Source organism: Podarcis melisellensis (assembly GCF_964234715.1).
Source record: "Podarcis melisellensis genome assembly, chromosome: 9".
In the NCBI taxonomy this organism is placed as follows: Eukaryota; Metazoa; Chordata; class Lepidosauria; order Squamata; family Lacertidae; genus Podarcis; species Podarcis melisellensis.
In genome coordinates this window covers 36,167,695-36,188,887 of record NC_138541.1, presented here as the reverse complement: position 1 = coordinate 36,188,887, position 21,193 = coordinate 36,167,695, and the positions used below count along the sequence as shown (strand labels likewise).

Sequence of the window (21,193 nt, the reverse complement as noted above, 5' to 3'; positions counted from 1 at the left end):
GTTTCCTTGCAGCCATATTGAAGGAAGAGAATGGGAAAGGATGTGCAAGCCCACATCTTGTTTCTGTTTATTCATGTAACACTAAACAAATGGATTAGTATTATGTACCAAATGGGTCAGTGAGTACCACTCAGGTAGATATCCCAATTCTAGTCATATGTACTCCATAGTTAGGCTTTTGGATGCTGGTGTTTGGTATTACAATCCTATTTCTCCACACATACTTTGAATCACACCTTTATTTAATCAAGGTATAGTCTGGGGACGTGTTCTGTACAGGAATTGCCTAAATCTCTCCTACTGAACTCAACTGTGCTTTAAAAAGTTTGCTTTTGGCCCAATTTACTATCAAGCCTTTATTAAACTAATAAAACATCTTTTGCACACATTTGATTTAATGTTTCTTACCCGTTTATCTATATCAGGGTAGTTTATACAACTCAGTGCGCTATAACTAGATTGCTATACGAGTTTTGCAGTATAAGTAAATGACTGAACGGAATTTCTCTAACGCTTCAAGATCTAGAGATAATTTATCCCACACACCAACAATTATCTAGCTAAAAGCTACTCTGAAACTCAGAGCTAGCATGTCAGTACAACACCTTGGAATTAATTGAAAGCATGCCAGCAAAAGTTACCCGTTAAATACCATGAGCATTGCATAATGTAAACATACTCTATATTGATTGTGTGCTCAAATTAAAGTGTCTACTTTGTGGCAATAAGAACAGTTATATGCCCTTCAACATGGTATAAATAGTTACACTTTACTTGCTGAAACAAAATAGAATGACTCTTGAAATGAACTTGAATTTCAGAGACAGCTGAATCCAAGTCAATCAAATCACTTGCTGTCCCACAGCTTCTCTCAAGAGACCTGCAGTTGTCACTGGCCACCTTTAGATCAGGGGTGATGAACCTTTTTCAGTTGGAGGGCCAGTTCAAGAACTGGCTTACCCTCTATGGGCCATTTTTGACAAGTGGGTGGATCTGGTCGCATGTCAATCAGTGAGCTTGCAATTCCCATTGAAGTTGCCTGTTTGCAGGTATGGTTTGGATTCAAAATAACCTGTGTTTAGACATTTCCCCGCTGCAAAGCAAATGCTATCTACATTGAGACTGTTCTCAGTTTCAAATGAGGTTTTCTATGCTTGAGTAACACATTGCTTGCCTGGGTGCATGAAACTGTTTGTGCAATTCTTTGTATCCCGTTGAATAATAATGGGTCAGAAACCAAGCCCTGCCGTGATACTTCACAGCACTGATACCTATTGCTGTTTATTTAGAGACAACCTTTTAACCTATTACCTTCTGAGTTAGAAGAAAACACACAGCATAAAGAAAAATAAGCATTTACAGATGCATCATGAAATAATAAAGATATAGGCCCTAAAATGTGTGGGATTAATCGGAAGGCCCTTTAAAAGGACACCGAAAAGCAACAGAATCATCATATTGCCAGCCCTCTTTTGCAGTGAGAATTTGGCATTTCTGTTTGATGTGCAATTTAGTGCCGAATTGGAAAATTGCACTAAACGTTATGCATTTGCTATCAGTCCAATAATATGTAGGTAAATTGCTGCAAGTCATGTGAAACACAACTATGCGATGGCTTTGGAAGCTCAGACACCTGCCTGCTATTTAGTTGCATAATCTGGATTTTTCTTTAAACTCTGTGAAATAGCTTCAGTCCCTGAAAGATCTTCCCACAATTTGTCAGAGTTAAATGAAGAATCGGATATCTGCCCGTGCAGTAAATAACTCAATACATTCATAGTCCTTTCCATCTGTCGACTTGATGTCTGTTCTTGATGCGACTGTGAATAAAGGATCATAGTGTGACGGGATGGTGCATTACCATAAAACCAGGTTTTGTGAAAGACCTTTCTGTTCACATGGCCTGCAGTTGGTAATTACCATGGTAATCTACTCTGAAATATCAACCCTCAAATACATCAAAGAGCCACCACAGTAGGCTACTCTGCTTGCTCACCACATAAAGGTTAATTTGTGTACAGCTATGTTTTCACAGTCGAAGTAATATTTTCAAAGGTGATAGAAATCAGCTTTACATTAACCAAAAAGAATGGCCAATAACTTTCATTTGTTTGTGCTCAGCTGGAGTGACAAAGAACATTTTAAACACTGCTGCTGACTAACAGATTGCCAGAGGAAGTGGTAATATTATGTCTGTTGTTAATTTTTTCCACAGCAAATATATTTATTACGGATTTTAAAATCAATGGGGCTTACAAGTGCTTTGCAGAATCTAGTATAATAAAGGCACGCGTACACAAAATTGTTACTAATAAATTCAACATTTCCAAGCAGGCATGCAATTGAAATATAGGCAAGTGCCTGTACTAAACAGGAATGCTATTGTTTCATCTTGGATCCAATATTTGTAGGCCAAAAGGTTAAGATTGCCTGCATCTGTGGTGCAACCCTAAGCATGCTTACTCAAGAATACATTCCTATATATTCAAAACTATGCACACTTGCTTGAGAATAAGCCTCCACTGAAGTCAGTGGGACTTCTGAAAAACCCTTCATAAGCTTGCCCTGTAAAAGTGAAATGCTATGTGGAGTTGATGGAGCCTGTTTTCCATAGGATAGGGCTGCCCACTAGTCTTGCTTTGGAATAATTCCCTCTGATAGAAAATTCAGGTGGCTGAGTGCTCACAGGTTCAAAACCGAAGCAGGTCTACAAGGAAATAATAGGTCGGTATCAGTTGTGACAAAACAAATCTCTTCATTTTGGGTTCTCTGTTTCTCATTTTTCAAATCTTTTCAGTTTTCCACATTTATGCATGTTTCCTCAGCGTTTAAATTTGAATTTCTCCTAGTACACAAATTTTGTTACGCAATTTTGCCTAATACGCATATTTTTGCAAGCAATTTCCCAGCAGTATGTAGCTTAATACATGCATTTTATGCACACTTTATCCTAGGTATATGCATCTTTGTACCCATTACTTGGCTGGACAGCTGCATTGCAAAATTCTGAGAAGTGCAAATTTCAATGTTTTAGTGCACACATTGTTTGGGCAACTGCAAATTAAGGTAGGTTTGCTTTTGCATAAAACTGAATTTTCCAGTTTGTGTTCAACGAAGCAGACTCATTTTGTGTGTTTGGGTCACAACCTTCTGTTAATCCTTTTTTCTGCCATCATTCCTGCAATCTTCCTGATTTTAATCTGCATTTTAATTGGCCTGTTAAGTGGAAGCCTTCAAACCAATGGTTATGCTTGATTTTGTCCCACACAGGATTATGGCATTCCTGTATAAATAAGTTCCCTCTGCATCAGAGCTAGTTTGGCCTATTTGATCTGCTCGACTTCTTGCACTCTGCTGCAGTCCTGTGCACAATTACATGGGAGTAAATCCCCCTGAATCCAGCAAACTTACTTCTGCAGAAACTTCTATAGGATTGTGCTGCATGATACCAAAATAAGATCCTAGCCCCCAAAACAAGGTAAGTGCCCAAATACTTGTTCCCCTTCTCTCCTCACTACAAGACTAGAGCCAAGGAGGACAGAAAAAAGATGCCAGTCACGGCATAGTCTGTAGAGGTATGGCAGGGTGGGAAGTCTCTAGCCCATGAGCCAAATTTGGCCCACGTTGCCTTTTTTGACCAGCCACCCCTTTCTGTCACTCACCTGATGGCAGGCATAGCATGCATAAAGCCACAGCTCCCAAGGAATGGTCAGGAATGGGCCTTGCATTCAGTGCTGTTTAAATATGGAGTACCTGTATGTGGTACCTGCACATTATGGGAAAGGGGCTGTAGTATATAGGGAAAAGTCAGGAGTGTGGGAACTGGCTGATCATGGAAGCTGTGGGAGAGCCAGTGTGGTGTAGTGGTTAAGAGAGGTAGACTCGTAATCTGGTGAACTGGGTTTGTGTCTCTGCTCCTCCACATGCAGCTGCTGGATGACCTTGGGCTAGTCACACTTCTCTGAAGTCTCTCAGCCCCATTCACCTTAGAGTGTTTGTTGTGGGGGAGAAAGGGAAAGGAGAAAGTTAGCTGCTTTGAGACTCCTTAGGGTAGTGATAAAGCGGGATATCAAATCCAAACTCCTCCTCTTCTTCTCCTGGTGTGAAAGGTGGAGAAAGAAGCTTAGAAGCAAGTGTTGTGAGGGTGTTGGGGGAAGACGCTTGAGGAGCAGACTGTCACAAACCTCATGTGATCGCCTAAAGATTCTAGCACACCACTTTTGGGTTCAGAAATTTTTGAACAGGTCATACTAAGACATTCCAAGAATGTGTGAAAGGGGTCACAAGCTCTCTACCACCAACCACTGGTAGCCACAACCTCTGTTTTCATGCCTTGAGTACATGTGAAAATGGACTCTATTCACATGCTTAAAAACCCAACCAACATGCAGTTGGCTGTACATGGTTATTGTGTGTGTCTGTGATAGATAAGGATTTATCCACACAGCTCTGCAATCCTGGACCCCAATGTGTGATGGGGATTGTCAGAATCCTTTAGTGTGGTTTGGGGGCCAAGTTGCCTTTTAATTACCATGTGTTGACCATTCTATTTTTTCCAAATTTGTAACCTGGATAATTATGAAATAAAGTTTCCTGCAGAGATGGGGAAGGTGTGACCCTTCAGTTGTTGTTGTTGGACTCCAACACCCAACAGCCTGGCCAGCATATTGTTTACCTAAAGTACACACACAAACATGTAAGACCATCTAAAATTAACTATCTGTATCAGTGGTGCCATTTCAACCCTTTTCCTTTTGTCTAGCACCTTTTCTCTGTCCTGCTGCATACACTGCCCCATTACTTGAAGAATAGGGCACAGTTCAGGTTGTTTGCAAAACCAAAGACTAGCACATAGAATAAATTAGAAAAAGTGAGCAAACATAATTAAACTTAATGTCGCTGGCAGCCCATGAGGACTAATTATTTAAGCCAATTTAGTGTAATATTTAGACTAAAAGCATTCAAAATCTGCTTTGCTATATTTCAAATTAACGAAGCCACGTGCAACTATGTAGATACAGTGGTACCTCAGGTTACATACGCTTCAGGTTACATACGCTTCAGGTTACAGACTCCACTAACCCAGAAATAGTGCTTCAGGTTAAAAACTTTGCTTCAGTATCAGAACAGAAATCGTGCTCCGGCAGCGTGGCAGCAGCAGGAGGCCCCATTAGCTAAAGTGGTGCTTCAGGTTAAGAACAGTTTCAGGTTAAGTACGGACCTCCGGAACGAATTAAGTACTTAACCTGAGGTACCACTGTATAAGAACCAGAAGCAACAGTGCTTAGGAGAGAGCTCTTAACATAAAATGTGGTATGCTTTGAAAGTTCACTTGGAGAGAATTTTTTTAAAAGGCGGTATATGACAAAATGTATTAGACATTATAACTGGTGCTGTGCATGATAATCTGAAAATGAGACATAAAACAGATGCACGTTTTAAATTACCTAAGCCAATTGCCTAGAGAAATGCAAATTATCAATGGAACAAGCACCACACACAAATACATTTACAGTCTGAATCCTGCGTAAGTCTGTTAGGAAGTCAAGCTTGATGGTGTTCAATTGGACTCACTCTCAAGCCTCCAAAGAATGGCAGGCTGGTCCTATGCATGTTTAGTCAGAAAACATGTGTTCCTGTGTTCAATGGGAATTACTCAGATTCATCCAAGTCGTAAGTTTGGATTCCAGGCATAGGCTTTTAGAATGTTTGCGTTTTATGAATTTGAAATGGCAATAATGGTTTAGGTTCCAATAAGTTTATTCTTGGTGTTTCCACCCCAAATGTTATTTTCCCCACCCAGTGTTCATGAGCACAGACTTCAGGTCTGTGGATGTCACTAAACGTTGCATGTGAGCTCCCCATTTTTAATATGGTGGAAAGCTCTCATCATGCAGAGGGAATGATTAATGAAGCTCCACCCCCACACCTGGCATGTTCAGTGTTTGGGGGCGTAAACAGCAACCACTCCATTTAGAGCTAAAGGCAGTGGAGGAAAAGTGGTGAGCTGAAAAGCAGCAAGCTGTTGCAGATGAGTCCAACAAAACTGCAAAGCCAAGGGTACAAAGGGAGAGCAAAATCTCAGGGTTGTATGCCTGTGTGAATTTCTACTAAATACAAAGTCTTGAGGCTATTTTTATGTTAAATGCAGCCCTGCTTTTGACTTGAGTGTCGTTCAGGTTTCCAGCAATTTGGGAGCAACTAAAATGAGTTATAGCTATCGTCTTCTATGATAGGCGAGAAAGTGTCATGCGCTCTGATTCTGTGCATGTTTACCTGTAGATAAGCCCCAGAGTTCAGTACCACTTGCTCCTATATCAGTGTGCACAGAACTGCAGTCCCAAAGAACATCAAGCTGGCACTCAAGAGAACAGCACATGTTATATACCTGTATTTGATTTAAAATAGTTACAGCTGTGCAACTGTGAAGCTACCAAAAGTCCCAAGTTTTCTCTTTGGAGAAGGAAACTGGTTAATTTATCTGAGCAGAGAGCTATGAAGCTTCACTTGCAGCAAAATCCTATGCATGTCCTCTCGTAGGTGAGCCATGCTAAGTCCAACCATACTTCCCCCCAAAGTGAGGGTTGCAGCCTTAATTCCTTTGTGGCTTTCTCAGAAGGCGCTTTCCCCTTTTGGCTTAGAAGGGCTCCCTTGTTGTACTTCACTTTTAAGAAGAATCTGGGTACACCCAGTGGCAGGAACCCAGCGAAAGACAACACTCTTCCTATCCTACCCGTAGAACCAACGCAACAGCGCGGGGGAGGCAGGGAGAAAGTTATGCCCCGGAGCCACTGATTTCTGCACACCGAGTTCCGTGCCCGGCGAGGAAAGCTCTTCTCCTCGTTGAAAGTCGCCAGCTGAGCCCCGAGCGCGTCCCTCCCGCGCAGGGAGCGAGCCTGGCAGCAACCGGAGCCGGAGGGGGGAAGAGTCCCTCTCCCTCTTTTCGGGGGCTGGCTTACTCTCTCGCCGCTTTCGGCTGCAGGGAAGCGAGCGAGCCCTTGGTTCCTGGGTGGGCCGCGGAGGGGGGCGAGGGTGTTCCTGGGCGGCGCGAGGAGCTGCCAGCTCCCACCCCCTCTTCGCCTTCCCTTTAGTACCTGCGGCGGGCAGAGGCCGAGCCCAGAGCGCCCCGCTCCCAGCAGCGCGAAGGAGCCGGGGGTCGTGCACCTTGCCTGCCTCACACGCCACAAGCCCGCCGGCCCGCCGCGGCGCCGGGTCCCAAAGCCCGCCGAAACTCCGGCGCGAGGGGCCCCAGCAACAGCCGCCGCCGAGGAGGTGCAATGGCCGGAGCGACGAGGCAGCTCGGGGCGCTGCTGCTCCTGCTCTACAGCCTGGCGACGCCCGGATACGCGCAGCGGCAGCCCGAGCCGGTCGAGCCGTCGCTTCTCCTGCTGGCGGCCGAGGAAGACCCGCGCGCGCTCGACGGCGCCTCCGCCATCCTGGTGGCCAACCGGGGTCTGCGCGTGCCTTTCGGGCGCTCCGTGTGGCTGGACCCGGCCCGGGACTTGGTCCTCCGCGTGCAGCCCGGCGACAAGTGCGTGCTGACGGTGCTGGAGAGCGGGCCTCCGCCGGCGCCTCACCGCCCCGGCGCGCTCTCCCCCAAGCGCTTCCCGTGCGCCTTCGGCCCCGGCGAGGTGAGGTACACGCACTACGGCTCGCGCAGCCCCGGCCGCGACCGCCTCAGCCTGCAGCTGCGCTACGACTCTCCCAGCCGCACTCTCGTCGCGCCCTTCACGCTGGAGGCCGAGGTGCTCTCGCAGCAGCTGCGCCTGCTCAGCCGCAACCTGCCGCTCACCGTGGAGAAGCTGCGCGGCCTCAGCCCGCCGCTCGACGCCAAAGTGCTGGCCTTCGCCGAGCCCGGGGAGCCCGCTGGCCGCTGCCGCCTCACCACGCTGCCTTTCCCCGCGGGCAGCGGCAGCCACCTGCCCGCCTACGGGCGCCTCGTGGACTCGCGCGGCCGCCCCCTGCCGGCGGGCTACAGCAACGAGTGCGGCCGCTTCCTCGACGACGGCATCCGCTACGAGCACACGGCCACCACGCCGTCGCCCAACCGCGACTACATCCCCATGCGGGTGGAGCTGCTGCAGCAGGACGGCGGCGACGACGCCGTGGAGAGCCCCGGCGAAGTGGAGTATTTCCAGGTAGTGGTTCGCATCCGGGAAGGCGCCGAGAACACCCCGCCCAAGCCCAGCTTTGTGGCGTTGCTCATGATGGAGGTGGACCAGTTTGTGCTCACGGCCATCACCCCCGACATGTTGGCTGCTGAGGACTTGGAGAGCCCGTCTGACCTCCTGCTCTTCAACCTCACCTCGCCCTGGCCCAGCGCAGGTGGGCACGACAGGGGAGCGAGCGACGACCCCCGCTTGCGGGGTTACTTGATCAGCACTGATGACCCCAGCCGGCCCCTCACTTCCTTCACCCAGCAAGAAGTGAGGGAGCTGAAGATCGCCTACCAGCCTCCCACAGTGGACTCTGACCACGAGCGGCTCTTCCAGCTGGAGATGGAGGTGTTGGACCCTGAGGGTGCCTCCTCAGAGCCGTTTGCCTTCATGGTGGTGGTGAAGCCTATGAACACGTTGGCCCCAGTGGCTGTCTTTAACCGAGTTGCTGGGCCTCAGATGATGCTTTTTGAAGGCCAGTCAAGGCCACTTTCTGACAATCTTGAAATCAGTGACGAGGACAACCTGGATGAGGTGAAGGTATGGGTTACAAGAGGGCTGAAACATGGTGAACTCAGGGTTTTGGGCGTGCCACCAGGCCGCCAGTTTTTTACTGCAGCAGAGTTGGCGGCTGGTCAGGTGATCTACCAGCATGATGGCAATGAGCACAGCTACAGTGATAACATTGTATTCCGTATGGGGGATGGACGACATCAGGTGGAGTTTCTTTATCCAATCACTATTGCCCCAGATGATGACCAGCCGCCCATCCTCAATGCTAACACTGGCTTGGTCCTAAGTGAGCACCAGGTGGTCCAGATCTCTCCCTTTGTCCTCAGTGCTACTGACATAGACTCTGAAGACTCGACCATTCGATTTGTACTTAAGGAGATAGAAGGATCTCCAGATACATCCACCCGTCAACGTCTTGGTGAGCTTCTGCTGCGTCAGGCAGAGATTCCAGTTTCTTATGAAAAGGAGGAGGATGTGGTGGGAGATCATAGTGGGACATCCTCCTGGCACTTTGTGGCGAGTGAAGGTGTGTATGAGAAGAAGGTGACTGAATGGCTGCAACAGGACATCTTGGATGGAAAGTTGTTCTACAGACACACAGGGCCTCATAACACCAACCTAGTGATGGACCAGTTTACGTTCTATCTCCAGGATGATAATGACCCCCCAAATCAATCTGATGAGCAGGTGTTCATCATCAAGGTTCAACCAGTAGACAACCTGCCCCCAGAATTGTATCCAGGAACCACCTTGCAGATGACTGTTCTTGAATATCAGGTGACCCATTTCCGAAAGCGCTACCTGCGATACACCGATTTGGACGCAGATGACAGGGAGCTGAGATACATTTTGCTCACACCACCAACTGACACTGACGAAAACCACCCCGTACTGGCTGGAGAAATTGTGTTGACTGACAACCCTCTAATGTCCATTACACATTTCACTCAAGCACAAATAAATCACCACAAGGTGGCATATAAGCCACCAGCCCAGGAACTTGGGATCACCCCAAGAGTGGTGCAGTTCACTTACAGTGTAGAAGACACGGCAGGTAATTCTGTGCCAGGCACCTTCACGCTATTCCTGCAACCAGTGGACAACCAGCCCCCTCAAATCACCAACGCTGGCTTCACTGTGTCTGAGGGGGGCAGCTTTCTTGTCACCAGCAGTCAGCTAGATGCCACTGATAAGGATACAGACACTGACAGGATTGTCTTCACCTTAACTGAGGCACCTCAGCATGGCCACCTGCGCTACCTGGAGGAGGGGTTGATGGTACAGGGTGAATCATTTCTGTTAGATGACATTGCTAATGGTCGCATATCCTACCAGCATAGCGGTGATGAGCACACAAGTGATTCCTTCCAGTTGGAAGTGAGTGATGGGGTCCATCAAGTGCCAATCACTGTTAAGATCGCTGTTCAGCCCGTGGATGATGAGCGTCCTAGCATCACTCTCCCTGGTAGTAATGGACTTTTGGGTGCCTTTATTGATGTGCTGGAAAATAGTGCCACTGAAATTACTACTTCTCTTATCCAGGGGACAGATGAGGACACTGATGAACTGGCCTTAACATTTATTGTGGAGGATCCCCCCAAACTAGGCGATATTTTAGTGGATGGGGTGCCCTCTAAGAGATTCACCCAGCAGGACCTCATAAGTGGGACAGTAGTCTATGCTCACACTGGTGGGGAGATTGGTATGAAAAAGCGGTCTGACACTTTTAATCTTACTATTTCGGACCTCTCCAGTGAGTGGGTGGTGGGAGGCAGCACAGTGGAAGGAGTGCGTGTTAATGTGACTATTTTGCCAGTGGACAGCATTGCTCCTGAGGTTATGGTGGGGGAAGAACCATTCACTGTTTATGAGGGAGGAAAAAATGTTTTAAGCTTGCAGCTGCTGGATGTGGCAGATGTAGACACCCCTGGAGATGACATTCTGTGTACCATTCTAATACAAACCACTTCTGGGTACCTGGAGAATATCTCTCCAGCCCTTGGGTCTGAAAAATCCAGGGCTGGGACTCCCATTAGTGCTTTTTCCATCAAGGATGTTCGTCTTGGGCACATCAACTATGTGCAGAGCATTCACAAAGGGGTTGAACCACTGGAGGACAGATTCACTTTCCATTGCTCTGATGGTATCAACTTCTCGCCACACCAGTTCTTTCCCATTGTCATTATCCCAACTAATGATGAGAAGCCTGAACTGTTTGTACGTGAGTTTGTGGTGCTGGAAGGGATGAGCTTGGTGATTGACACTCCCATTCTGAATGGTGCTGATGGTGATATCCCTCCAGATGAGTTGCGGTTCTTTATAACTGTTCCTCCTAAGCATGGGCAGATTGTTAACCAGCTAACCACTGGTACTGTGTCTGTACACAATTTCACTCTGGAAGAAATCCGGGAGGCATCCAGCATTGTGTACGAGCATGATGACTCAGAGACTAAAGAGGACACTTTCAAAGTCCAACTGACTGATGGCCTACACACTGTGGAGCAGGAAGTGTTAATTATGGTCATCTTAGTGGATGATGAGACACCTAGGATGTCTATCAATGATGGGCTAGAAGTGGAGATTGGTGAGTCCAAAGTTATCACTAATCGGGACCTCAAGGCAACTGATATAGATTCAGAGGACAAGACGCTTACATATGTTATTCGCTTAGTACCCAGGCATGGCCTTCTGCAGCGCTTGAGCAAAGAAGGAGAGGTGTTAGGCAACATTACACTGGGCATGAATTTCACACAAGATGACATAGACCAAGGTTGTATTCAGTATATTCACACTGGCCAACAAGGAGTCCGGGACTTAGTTAAGTTTGATGTCACTGATGGCATAAATCCTTTGATAGACAGATATTTCTACATCACCATCAGTAGTATTGATATGGTCTTCCCTGAGGTGATCAATAAAGGAGTGACTCTGAAAGAAGGTGGGAAGGTGACACTCACTACTGACCTCCTCAGCACAAGCGACATTAACAGCCCTGATGAGCATCTCCAATTCAGTATCACCCGTGCCCCAAGCAGAGGTCATTTGGAGAACTCTGACAGCCCTGGTGTTCCTGTCACTACCTTCACTCAGCTCCAGCTAGCTGGAAACAAGATTTATTACATCCACACTGCAGAGGATGAGGTGAAGATGGATAGCTTTGAGTTTGAAGTGACAGATGGCTATAATCCAGTCTTCCGCACTTTCAGAGTCTCCATTACCGATGTGGACAATAAGAAGCCAGTTCTAACTGTCCATGACCTGAACATTCAGGAAGGAGAAACCAAACTGATCACCCCATTTGAGCTTAATGTAGAGGATCGGGACACACCTGACCATCTACTCCGTTTCATAATTACCCAAGTCCCTGTACATGGTCAGATTATTTACAACAATAGCTACCCTGTGACCAGCTTCACTAAACAAGACTTAAATGAGAACTTGATCAACTATAGACACGATGGCACAGAAACAACTCACGATAGCTTCTCTTTTACTGTTACTGATGGGACCCACTCAGACTTCTATGTTTTTCCTGACACCATCGTTGAAACACGTCACCCGCAGACGATGAAGATCCAAATCAATTCCCTGGATAATGGGGTGCCACAGATAGTAGTGAATAAGGGTGCCTCAACTCTGAGAAATATTCCAACTGGGCACCTTGGCTTCTTGATCACCAGCAAATCCCTGAAGGCAGAAGACAGAGACAGCTCACACAAATTGCTGAAATACAAAATCACAGATGGGCCAAAGCATGGACTTCTCATTCATACTGGCCTAGGAAATGGAAGTATTAAAGCCTTTACTCAAGGTTAGTGCTAACTTAGTTCCTCATTACTTATTTGTTTCTTTGGAATGTTAATTTCATGTAAATAGCTGTAGCTTTTAAGATTATTGCTTGCTTTAAGATCGTGCATCATTTACAGATTCTAGTCAACAAACCACTTCCCTTGTAAAAGGCACGCAGATTTTAATCCATTCTGGGATAGATGGTATTTGATTAGTGGCATATATAGGTGTATTTGCAAAATGACAAGTATTTTGTTAAAGAGCAGAGCCACAGCATACATTTAAAGTACATTCAATGCATGTTTAAAGCACGACCTTTTCTTAAGAGTTGCAGCAACTAGTTTCCCCCTCACAGACCTAAAATTCCCAGTATACCCGTAAACTCCACTTCCCAGGATTCTTTGGGAACAGTCATGTGCTTTAAATGTGTGTTGAATTTGCCTTAAACGTACAACGTGAATCTGCCCTTAGCTTCAGTCCTCAACCAGCAAGGGGTGGGGGTAATAGGGTCTGCATTACTGACTTTGTGAAGTGCTTTGAGCAATTACAGTGCTAAATATTATTTGTGGCTTCTTCCCTCCCTGTAGTACTATGATAACATAAGTCTGGATGCCAACAAGTTGTGTAGTAGCTATATACAACCTGTTGGCTATATAGGCACTGTATACACCGGTATGGACACGCAAAAATAACAGCACCCAAAGAGCCACCCAGGTAGCTCTGTGCCCAAAGAGCATAGGTTTCTTGAGCAGCAACCTTGTGGCATAGGATGGAACTTTAAGAGGCTGTTTCTGTGCATCAGCCTTCCCCAACCCGGTGCCTCTAGAGGCTTTGGACTACAGCTCCCATCAGCATCAGCCAGCAAGGCTGTTGTGGATGGGACAAATGAGAGTTGTAGTGCTAAACATCCAGAGTACACGAGGCTCCTTGTGTGGTGGTTGCCTGGTGTTCAGAGGAAAGGAAATGCCATTGGGGGTGCCTTACACAGTCCTTTGGTTCCTGGGCAAGTGTTCAATCTGAAGATGCAATTTAAGTGGATGTGAGTCACAATCATAAAATCCCAGGTAGATTGCATTCAGGGAAGGTAGTGAATCCTGGAATTGTAATCTAAACAGCTCTTTGAAAAACAGAATTGCTCAAGACAGTGGCTTAAGTCATGGACTTGAGTTTTAAGATCACTTTTTAAAAGCAACTTTTAAGTTTCTCTTCATGTTTCAGCCTTTAGCAAAAACAAAAATACCCGTATTCAGCACTTACAGTTTTGTTTTTAAATTTGTTTTGGTTTGATTTGCGAATTGTTGCTTGCATATATTTTTTGTGTTGTATTTTGTATTGAAGAGGGGGATATTCTGTATCCAAAATAAAACATAAAGTCTTCAAAGAACATTTGCAGTTTGCAGGCATATTCCTTTTATAAGTTCAAACTACTGAGCAGTCTTTGGTGTCAGCACTGTAGTGATTCAGTTACTTACGTGGCTTTTTTCTTATCCTGTTAGCTGATATTGATGACATGAAGATCTGCTATGTCTTGAAGGAAGGTGACAATGCAACTAGTGACATGTTCTACTTCTCCGTTGAAGACAGTGGTAAGATAAAAAAAATTCTTGCTGAAGTATACTCTAAAATCAACACAGGAATATTGGAATCAGTTATACACTTTCTATTGGGAATTTGACAACAGTTTTAGGTGTAGTTTTGCCAGAAAAGGAGAAGGGGGTCCAGTTAAGGTTTACTCAGAATAGACCTACTGATATTAATGGTCTTGTGTTAGTCATGTGCATTAATTTTAACGGATCTACTCTGAATATGATTAACATAGAATGCATACCATGTATTCTGTGTATTTTTATTAACCCAAAACAATGCATGTTTATTTATAAGCAAGTTCCCCTGTGAATAGTGGTGCTTCCTCCTAAGTAAGTGTGCATGGGATTGCCATTAACTTCGGCTTGATACTGCAGGTCAGGGACGTGGAATATGTGGCAGGATCCCCCTGTTTGCACTTCTGTCTCTTACCTTCACGTGATGTTTTTGGGGTACAGCTCTCATCGCCCCCAATCATTGGCCATGCTGGCTTGGGTTGGTGGGAGTTTGAGTTGAACAACATCTGGAGTGTCAGAGGTTCACCTGCCCGGCTACAAATGATTCTCATAATGTGGGTTGTACAGTTGGTTAGGTGGGGGGTGGTAAGGGATAACTGCAAATTATGTTGTGCATTTTATGTTCCTTTTGCAAGTACTTTCCCTATAGTTAAAAACCTGGAGCACAGGCTACTTTCATGCGACTTATGTGACAAATTAAAAATAATAATAACAATTTTTTAAAATGGTGTGTATATCAGTTGTTCAAAACAGGGGCTGTTTAGGAACATTGGAAGTTGCCTTGCACCAAGAGCAACCATTTGGTCCATCTAGCACTCAATTGTCTGCTATACTGAATGGCACCATGTCCCCATTAATTCCACCCCTACATGAAATTGCCAAGAATTGAACCAGATACCTTTTGCATACAAAGCTTGTGGTCAGACGCCCTGGCATCCTCAATTTTAAATATTTTCCAGGTGTATCTAACCTGTATCATTGCCATCGTGACAGGTAAATTTGCATAACACTAGCCCTTGCACAAGAATCCAAACATCTATCCCTAATCTTTTATTGGTTGGTATAACTGTTTTTGTGTGTGCCATAAACCAATGCCTATTTCTTTGCGCCATAAATTTCCCTGCATTCTTTGTTCTGCCTATGCAGGGAGAATGCTCTGAAGTCCTAGGCTGCGTGATTGCTAAATATTTATATAGTGCTCTCAAGGTATATGTTCTTAAAGAATAAATCAAACAGAAACCTGCTAAATGCATGCCCTTTAACACTAGAAAAGAAGAATTAAAAGGGGGAAGGGAGGAATTTAAAAACAGTGTGGAAAATCTGGAACATGTTAGAGCATATACTTTAGTAGTAACTCAAAGCTCACTGTTGGTTGGAACAGTAATGGAGCATGAAGACAGTCTATGTGATTACTTTTGTGCCTTCATTTTGCTCCCAGACTTCCATAAAATTTTATAAAATTGCAACCTTAAATTAGCATTCAAAAAAATACTTCTGCTAGACACATATCTACAATTTCTGGCTATTTAAATGATAAAGAAAATAATAGACTATAACTACTACTCTTGCAAATCAGACGGTTCCTTTGATAATTTAGGCTGCAGTTGTGTGAAAACACTTCTGCAAATTGGTAGGGACATTTCCACATAAAAATGCACAGGATTGTGTTGTTTCATAAGAAATTTGTAATAAGATTCCATGTTTCAAAAATGCCCATTATTCAGGCTAACTTTTATACTAGATCTTGATAGTTTTGGAGCGTACAGACAGCTGGCTTTATCACATCATCTAGTATTATATTCCTAAAGCTCAAAAGTAAACTAACAAGTTGTAATACACTTATGTTCCTTGTGCAAGTAGATTGACCTTCTTTATCCCTAGTTTTATGGCTGTTTACATCCACAGGCAAAGGTGTTATTATTGTGTCACAATTTACAATGCATCTGGATGGAGATTGCATTCCGCCGGATGTTGTACAGAGACAGAACAAAATATGATACCTGCTCCATACACTTAAATGTATGCTTTAGCTGTCAAGTTTCATGGCGGCTTTCTGAACATGTAGCTGAGATGTAAAGAACTGAATAACCCTTCAGAAGAAGATAATTAAGAAAATGTATGCTGTTTACTAATGAGTCTGAAAGTCAGCCCAGAGGTATTAATAGATATGTAATTTAAAATGATAGGTATAAATGCAAAATGTTGTTAAATCAGATTATATTCTCAATTATACATATGTGAACCTAGTGAAAGTGTACCAGGGACATAGTTAAATTGTTTGGCTCTAGCATTGATTGATGTCATATGACACAGTATTCCAGGGTTCCAAGTACCAGGTTTGAGTGGCTAACAGCTGGGATTGTCTGGAACGAAATCATATGTGTTTAGCAGAAATCCCTTAATGAGTTTGAGGCCTGTGAATATAAGTGATAAGGTGATACTGAAGTCGGTAGAAGGTGATAATCTGTGGCACCGATTTTGAAAGCTGGAAGAACGCATGTGACATGAGTGTGAACATATCAATGCTAGATGCAAGCGTTCGTGATCCTTTATGGGTGGCTAGTAGATGTTGTCTTTATGCACACTCTTTTCCTACTCCAGAGAATGTAAGAAATAACTCCATATTTCAGCACTGCACAGGTGTATAATTCTGACTCATGGTTAATGCAGGAATAGGAACATTGCAGAACAGAGAAGTTTGAGAAGTTTCATTTCATTTGGTGAAGGTAGACTAGAAGCAGTAGCTGTCAAGGATTTACTTTGGTCAGGTGCAATTAACCTTGTGCTGATTTGATTAATCAGCAAAGCCCAGGTGCTGTTAGTTAGGTTCTTGGTGTGATTGAGTTGGCTGGCCACCAGACTTTTACAGTTTGGCAAAAAGACCCTATTAGTTCAGCTATTCCTCTCAACATAAGTATGTCATTCTCCTCCGAAAGGTTAGTTTTGAATCCAGTTGGGGGTTCCAAGAATGTCTTCTAATCCTGCTTCTTTTGTATGTATTAACGGGTAATTAGAATGTAGACATTAACTTCTTGGTTTTATATTCTCAGCTAAAAGTTTGTGTAACTGAGAAGTTTGCCTTGTTTTAAATAAACCTTTAGATTTTTTACTGGTCTGGGTTGTCACTTCAGAGCTGCTTCATGCTAGATTCAGTTGTCTGTATTTGTCTTCTATCATAAATGGTTATCTCCTGGACTGGAGAGGGCTTCTCCCCCACTCATAGACAGCAGCTTGTTAGTAATGGCTTGTGTAGCAGGTGTTATAATGGTGCAGATGTGGGATGAGTAAGGCAGAGATGCTTTAATCCAGTAACTTAAAAATTTATAATGAATAATAATTTTTAGTGTTTATGTAGTGCGTAAGTGTTAAAGATTTGCCTTGTTTACATGACTCAAACTATGGCTTACTGTGTCTGTGCAAACATACGGGCTTCCACAGAGCTTGCAACCCCTTTGTTCCTCCTCAATCCATTTTTTGCTTCTGAGAGAAGATAAGGTTGGGCTTAGCATCTAAACCTGGGCATGTGGCTAAATTTGCTTTTCACTGACCACTAACCTCTCCATGTGGTCTGTACTTGTGTGAGTGAATGACCAGGTGGATAGAGCTACAGTCTCAAGTAGGACTGTACTAGTGACAGTTCTGAACTCTGGAATTACTCTGGGTGAATTCTGGGCACTAAGAGTGTATGGTAATTAATATGCAGATGAATGCTCTTTGTGGCAAGTGTTGGCGTAGATGTACTCTCTTCTATCTTTATGCTGTTTTTTCTGTTGTTTTAGAAGGCAAACACCTGTAATTTAAGAATAGCGCATTTGGTTTCCCCACCCTGAACAACATATTTCTCTTTATATCCTGACTAATAACGGGATGCAGGAATGTTATTTGCTCATTCAATTTGTTAATATAATGGGAGCTGTTGAAGTTGTGGAAAACAAATCTATTAAAATAGACCAGCCATCCCCAAACTCGGCCCTCCACATGTTTTGGGACTACAACTCCCATCATCTCTAGCTAACAGGACCAATGGTCAGGGATAATGGAAATTGTAGTCCCAAAACATCTGGAGGGCCGAATTTGGGGATACCTGAAATAGACAAATGCATAAAATGGGAGTAGGAGGGGAAATCCTGTCCAGATTATATTACTTTGAGATATTGCTTCATTGAGATTTTCTTGTATTGGATTTCAAGGAATAAGAGTTCTCTTGTTTGAGTAATAATTCTCTGAGCCATACCTCTGCTGGGTACATTTGCATCCTTGGCAGTCTTACAGCTCAAAGGATCTTCTTTTTTTGAATGAAGCCAATATAGTAAGCAATAGACAAAGCTGTGACAGTGCAAATGACCCTTGTCTGCTCTTTGTCTCTACCAGTGGAAAAACATTGAACCTGAGCCAATTGGAACAAAATGGACTGAAAGAAAAAACATATTCAGTCCTTCTGTAACTGCATGCAACTGACAAACACAAGTATTTAGGCTTCAGTCCTATACTCATTTGCCTCAGAGTAAGCCCTATTGAGACTTGCTTCTGAATATGGCATGTATTGGATTGCACTGTTACTTGGTTAACACAAGGAATGTAGTTCTGAATTTAGCTAAGCTAATGCTATCTTTACTATGCAAGAGAATATGTTGTACGTACTCTTGCAACCAGTTGTTGTGTGTGTTTTGCGAGTGGATAGATAGGCACATCATGGAATATAACTGTAGTAACTAATGTAAAAAAAATACATATCAAATTGATTTCCCTGGGAAGTTAGGCCACTTGGTGTACATGGAATACTCCAAACCAAGGACTATAGCTTTAGCCAGGCTTCTTCAACCTCAGCCCTCCAGATGTTTTTGGCCTACAACTCCCATGATCCCTAGCTAGCAGGACCAGTGGTCAGGGATGTTGGGAATTGTAGTCTCAAAACATCTGGAGGGCCGAGGTTAAGGAAGCCTGGCCTTAGCTATGGTTTCTTGTTGCTCAAAGTATGCAGTAATGTCACCATTAACAGTTGGATAATAGTATGCAGTTCTGGTTAGAAGTATGTATATTCACATTTACAAACCCCAAAGCAGTATCAAATAAAGTATTAGCTACTATATCAACTGGGATGCGGGTGGCACTGTGGGTTAAACCACAGAGCCTAGGACTTGCCAATCAGAAGGTCAGCAGTTTGAATCTCTGCGACGGAGTGAGCTCCTGTTGCTCGGTCCCTGCTCCTGCCAACCTAGCAACCTAGCAGGAGTGCAAGTAGATAAATAGGTACCACTCTGGTGGGAACGTAAACAGCGTTTCTGTGCGCTGCTCTGGTTCACCAGAAGCGGCTTAGTCATGCTGGCCGCATGACCCGGAAGCTGTACGCCGGCTCCCTCGGCCAATAAAGCGAGATGAGCGCCGCAACCCCAGAGTCGGCCATGACTGGACCTAATGGTCAGGGGTCCCTTTACCTTTACTTAATATATCAACTATATCAACTTGTACACAGGGGATGCACATCATATACAGAAAATTGTTTTTATATATAATACTAGGAGCACAAAAAACCCCAGCTGATCTCTATGCATATCCCATTTACCGTATTTTTCGCCCTATAGGACGCACCTTTTCCCCTCCAAAAATGAAGGGGAAGTTTGTGTGCATCCTATGGGGTGAATGCAGGCTTTTGCTGAAGCCTGGAGAGCTTCACCGACCCCTCTCCCTCTCCAGGCTTCAGGAAGCTATCTGCAAGCCTTGGCTCCCACGACTTGCGGAGAGCCGGGCTCCCACCCGCCGGGCTCCCACAGCTTGCGGAGAGCTGCCTGCACCCCGAAGCCTGGGCACACTGAGCAGTCGCGCCCAGGCTTCGGGTAGCTCTGCACAAGCCGCGGGAGCCCTCCAACGGCTTGCGGAGAGCAGCCTGTTCTGAGGGCTGGGGTCGGGGGAAGCTCGGGCTTCCCCCGCCCCAGCCCTGTGCCTGGGGGAAAATTTTTTCTTCTTCTTTATTCCCCCCCCAAAAAAAAAACCTAGGTGCACCCTATGGGCCGGTGCGCCCTATGGGGCGAAAAATACGGTATAAGCTGTGCACAAACTTCTGAGGCACAGTCAATGTCACCAAGTATGTGCTACCTGCAACTTTCTGTTTTACTTAAGGTTCCCTGGACCAGGGTGGCAGAATATTCATCATACACTAAAATTGATTGAGAAAGCTGCTGATCAGCAAACACAGTTATCCAATGGGAGTATCTTAAAATATTACATTCTCTATTTATTGCAGTTTAAAATATTGCAGTCAGAGAGGCTGGATATTATGTCTAACTCACTTCTGGTTTTTTATCTGTTGCTTTTTAAAATTGTTTATAGTGTATGCTTCTGATCTTCTTTCAGAGTGAAAGCAGGATATAAATAATATTCAATATATAGTCTGTGTTTTAAAAATTGCTTTATGGTTATATTGATGTTTGCCATCCAAAGCACTAGCATAAATTGAAAAGACTGCACTAAAATCTAATAGTAAGGTGTTTTTTCCCCCTTGTGTACAGATTAGACTTGCTATTGCTGTATTACCTCTGTCAATTAACAGGGTTTTGTAGAAATTAGGTTTTTATGCTGCTGTTCAGCATACATATTAGGGGAAGGAAAACCACCTGTGGTGATCTTCTTGTCTCGGAAAAAGGATCTATGCAGTTAAGCATTTTGATATATCTCTCTGTTTTACTTGCTTTAAAAAGCTGTGAAGTGTGTTGAAATAAATGTATTTTAAACAATGAAAATAGTTTCCAATGTAGGATCAGACTGTAGAAACTCTGCCTTATAAGGGAAGAAATCCTGGAGGCTGGCACAACAGTATAAACAAAAAAAGTATAATCCCCCTTCATTATATACCTCCAGCCGTGTTTAAGAAATATAATACTTTGCAAGGAATACTAGATAACAAGCATAATGCCTATGCCTGACTTTTCAAAATAATATCCATACTCTCAGTTGTCAAGTAGAATATTTTTCTTGCCACATAGAAAAGAGCCACTTTCACTGTTAAATGGAGGCTGTTATGTCACTCCATCTCCATGACCAAAGCTTGGGAATACATCACTCTGGATTGTCTGCTGGGAGGAGGGATCACTCAGTGGGAGCAGACATGAGGGAATTGCACCCTTTCAGTTTACTCCC

The 21,193-nt window shown here is 44.3% G+C and overlaps 1 protein-coding gene across 2 annotated transcripts in view; it reads left to right on the top strand.

Annotated features, from left to right (window-relative positions):
- Positions 1–7,156: 7,156 nt before the first annotated feature.
- Positions 7,157–21,193, top strand: part of FREM3 (FRAS1 related extracellular matrix 3) — a 79,184-nt gene continuing 65,147 nt past the window's right edge. For both annotated transcript variants that reach the window (XM_081925871.1, XM_081925872.1), the window contains exons 1-2: positions 7,157–12,480; positions 13,955–14,044. In XM_081925871.1, coding sequence (XP_081781997.1) covers positions 7,278–12,480; positions 13,955–14,044 — 5,293 coding nt within the window. In that variant the 5' untranslated portion in view covers positions 7,157–7,277. The remainder of the gene's footprint in view (positions 12,481–13,954; positions 14,045–21,193) is intronic.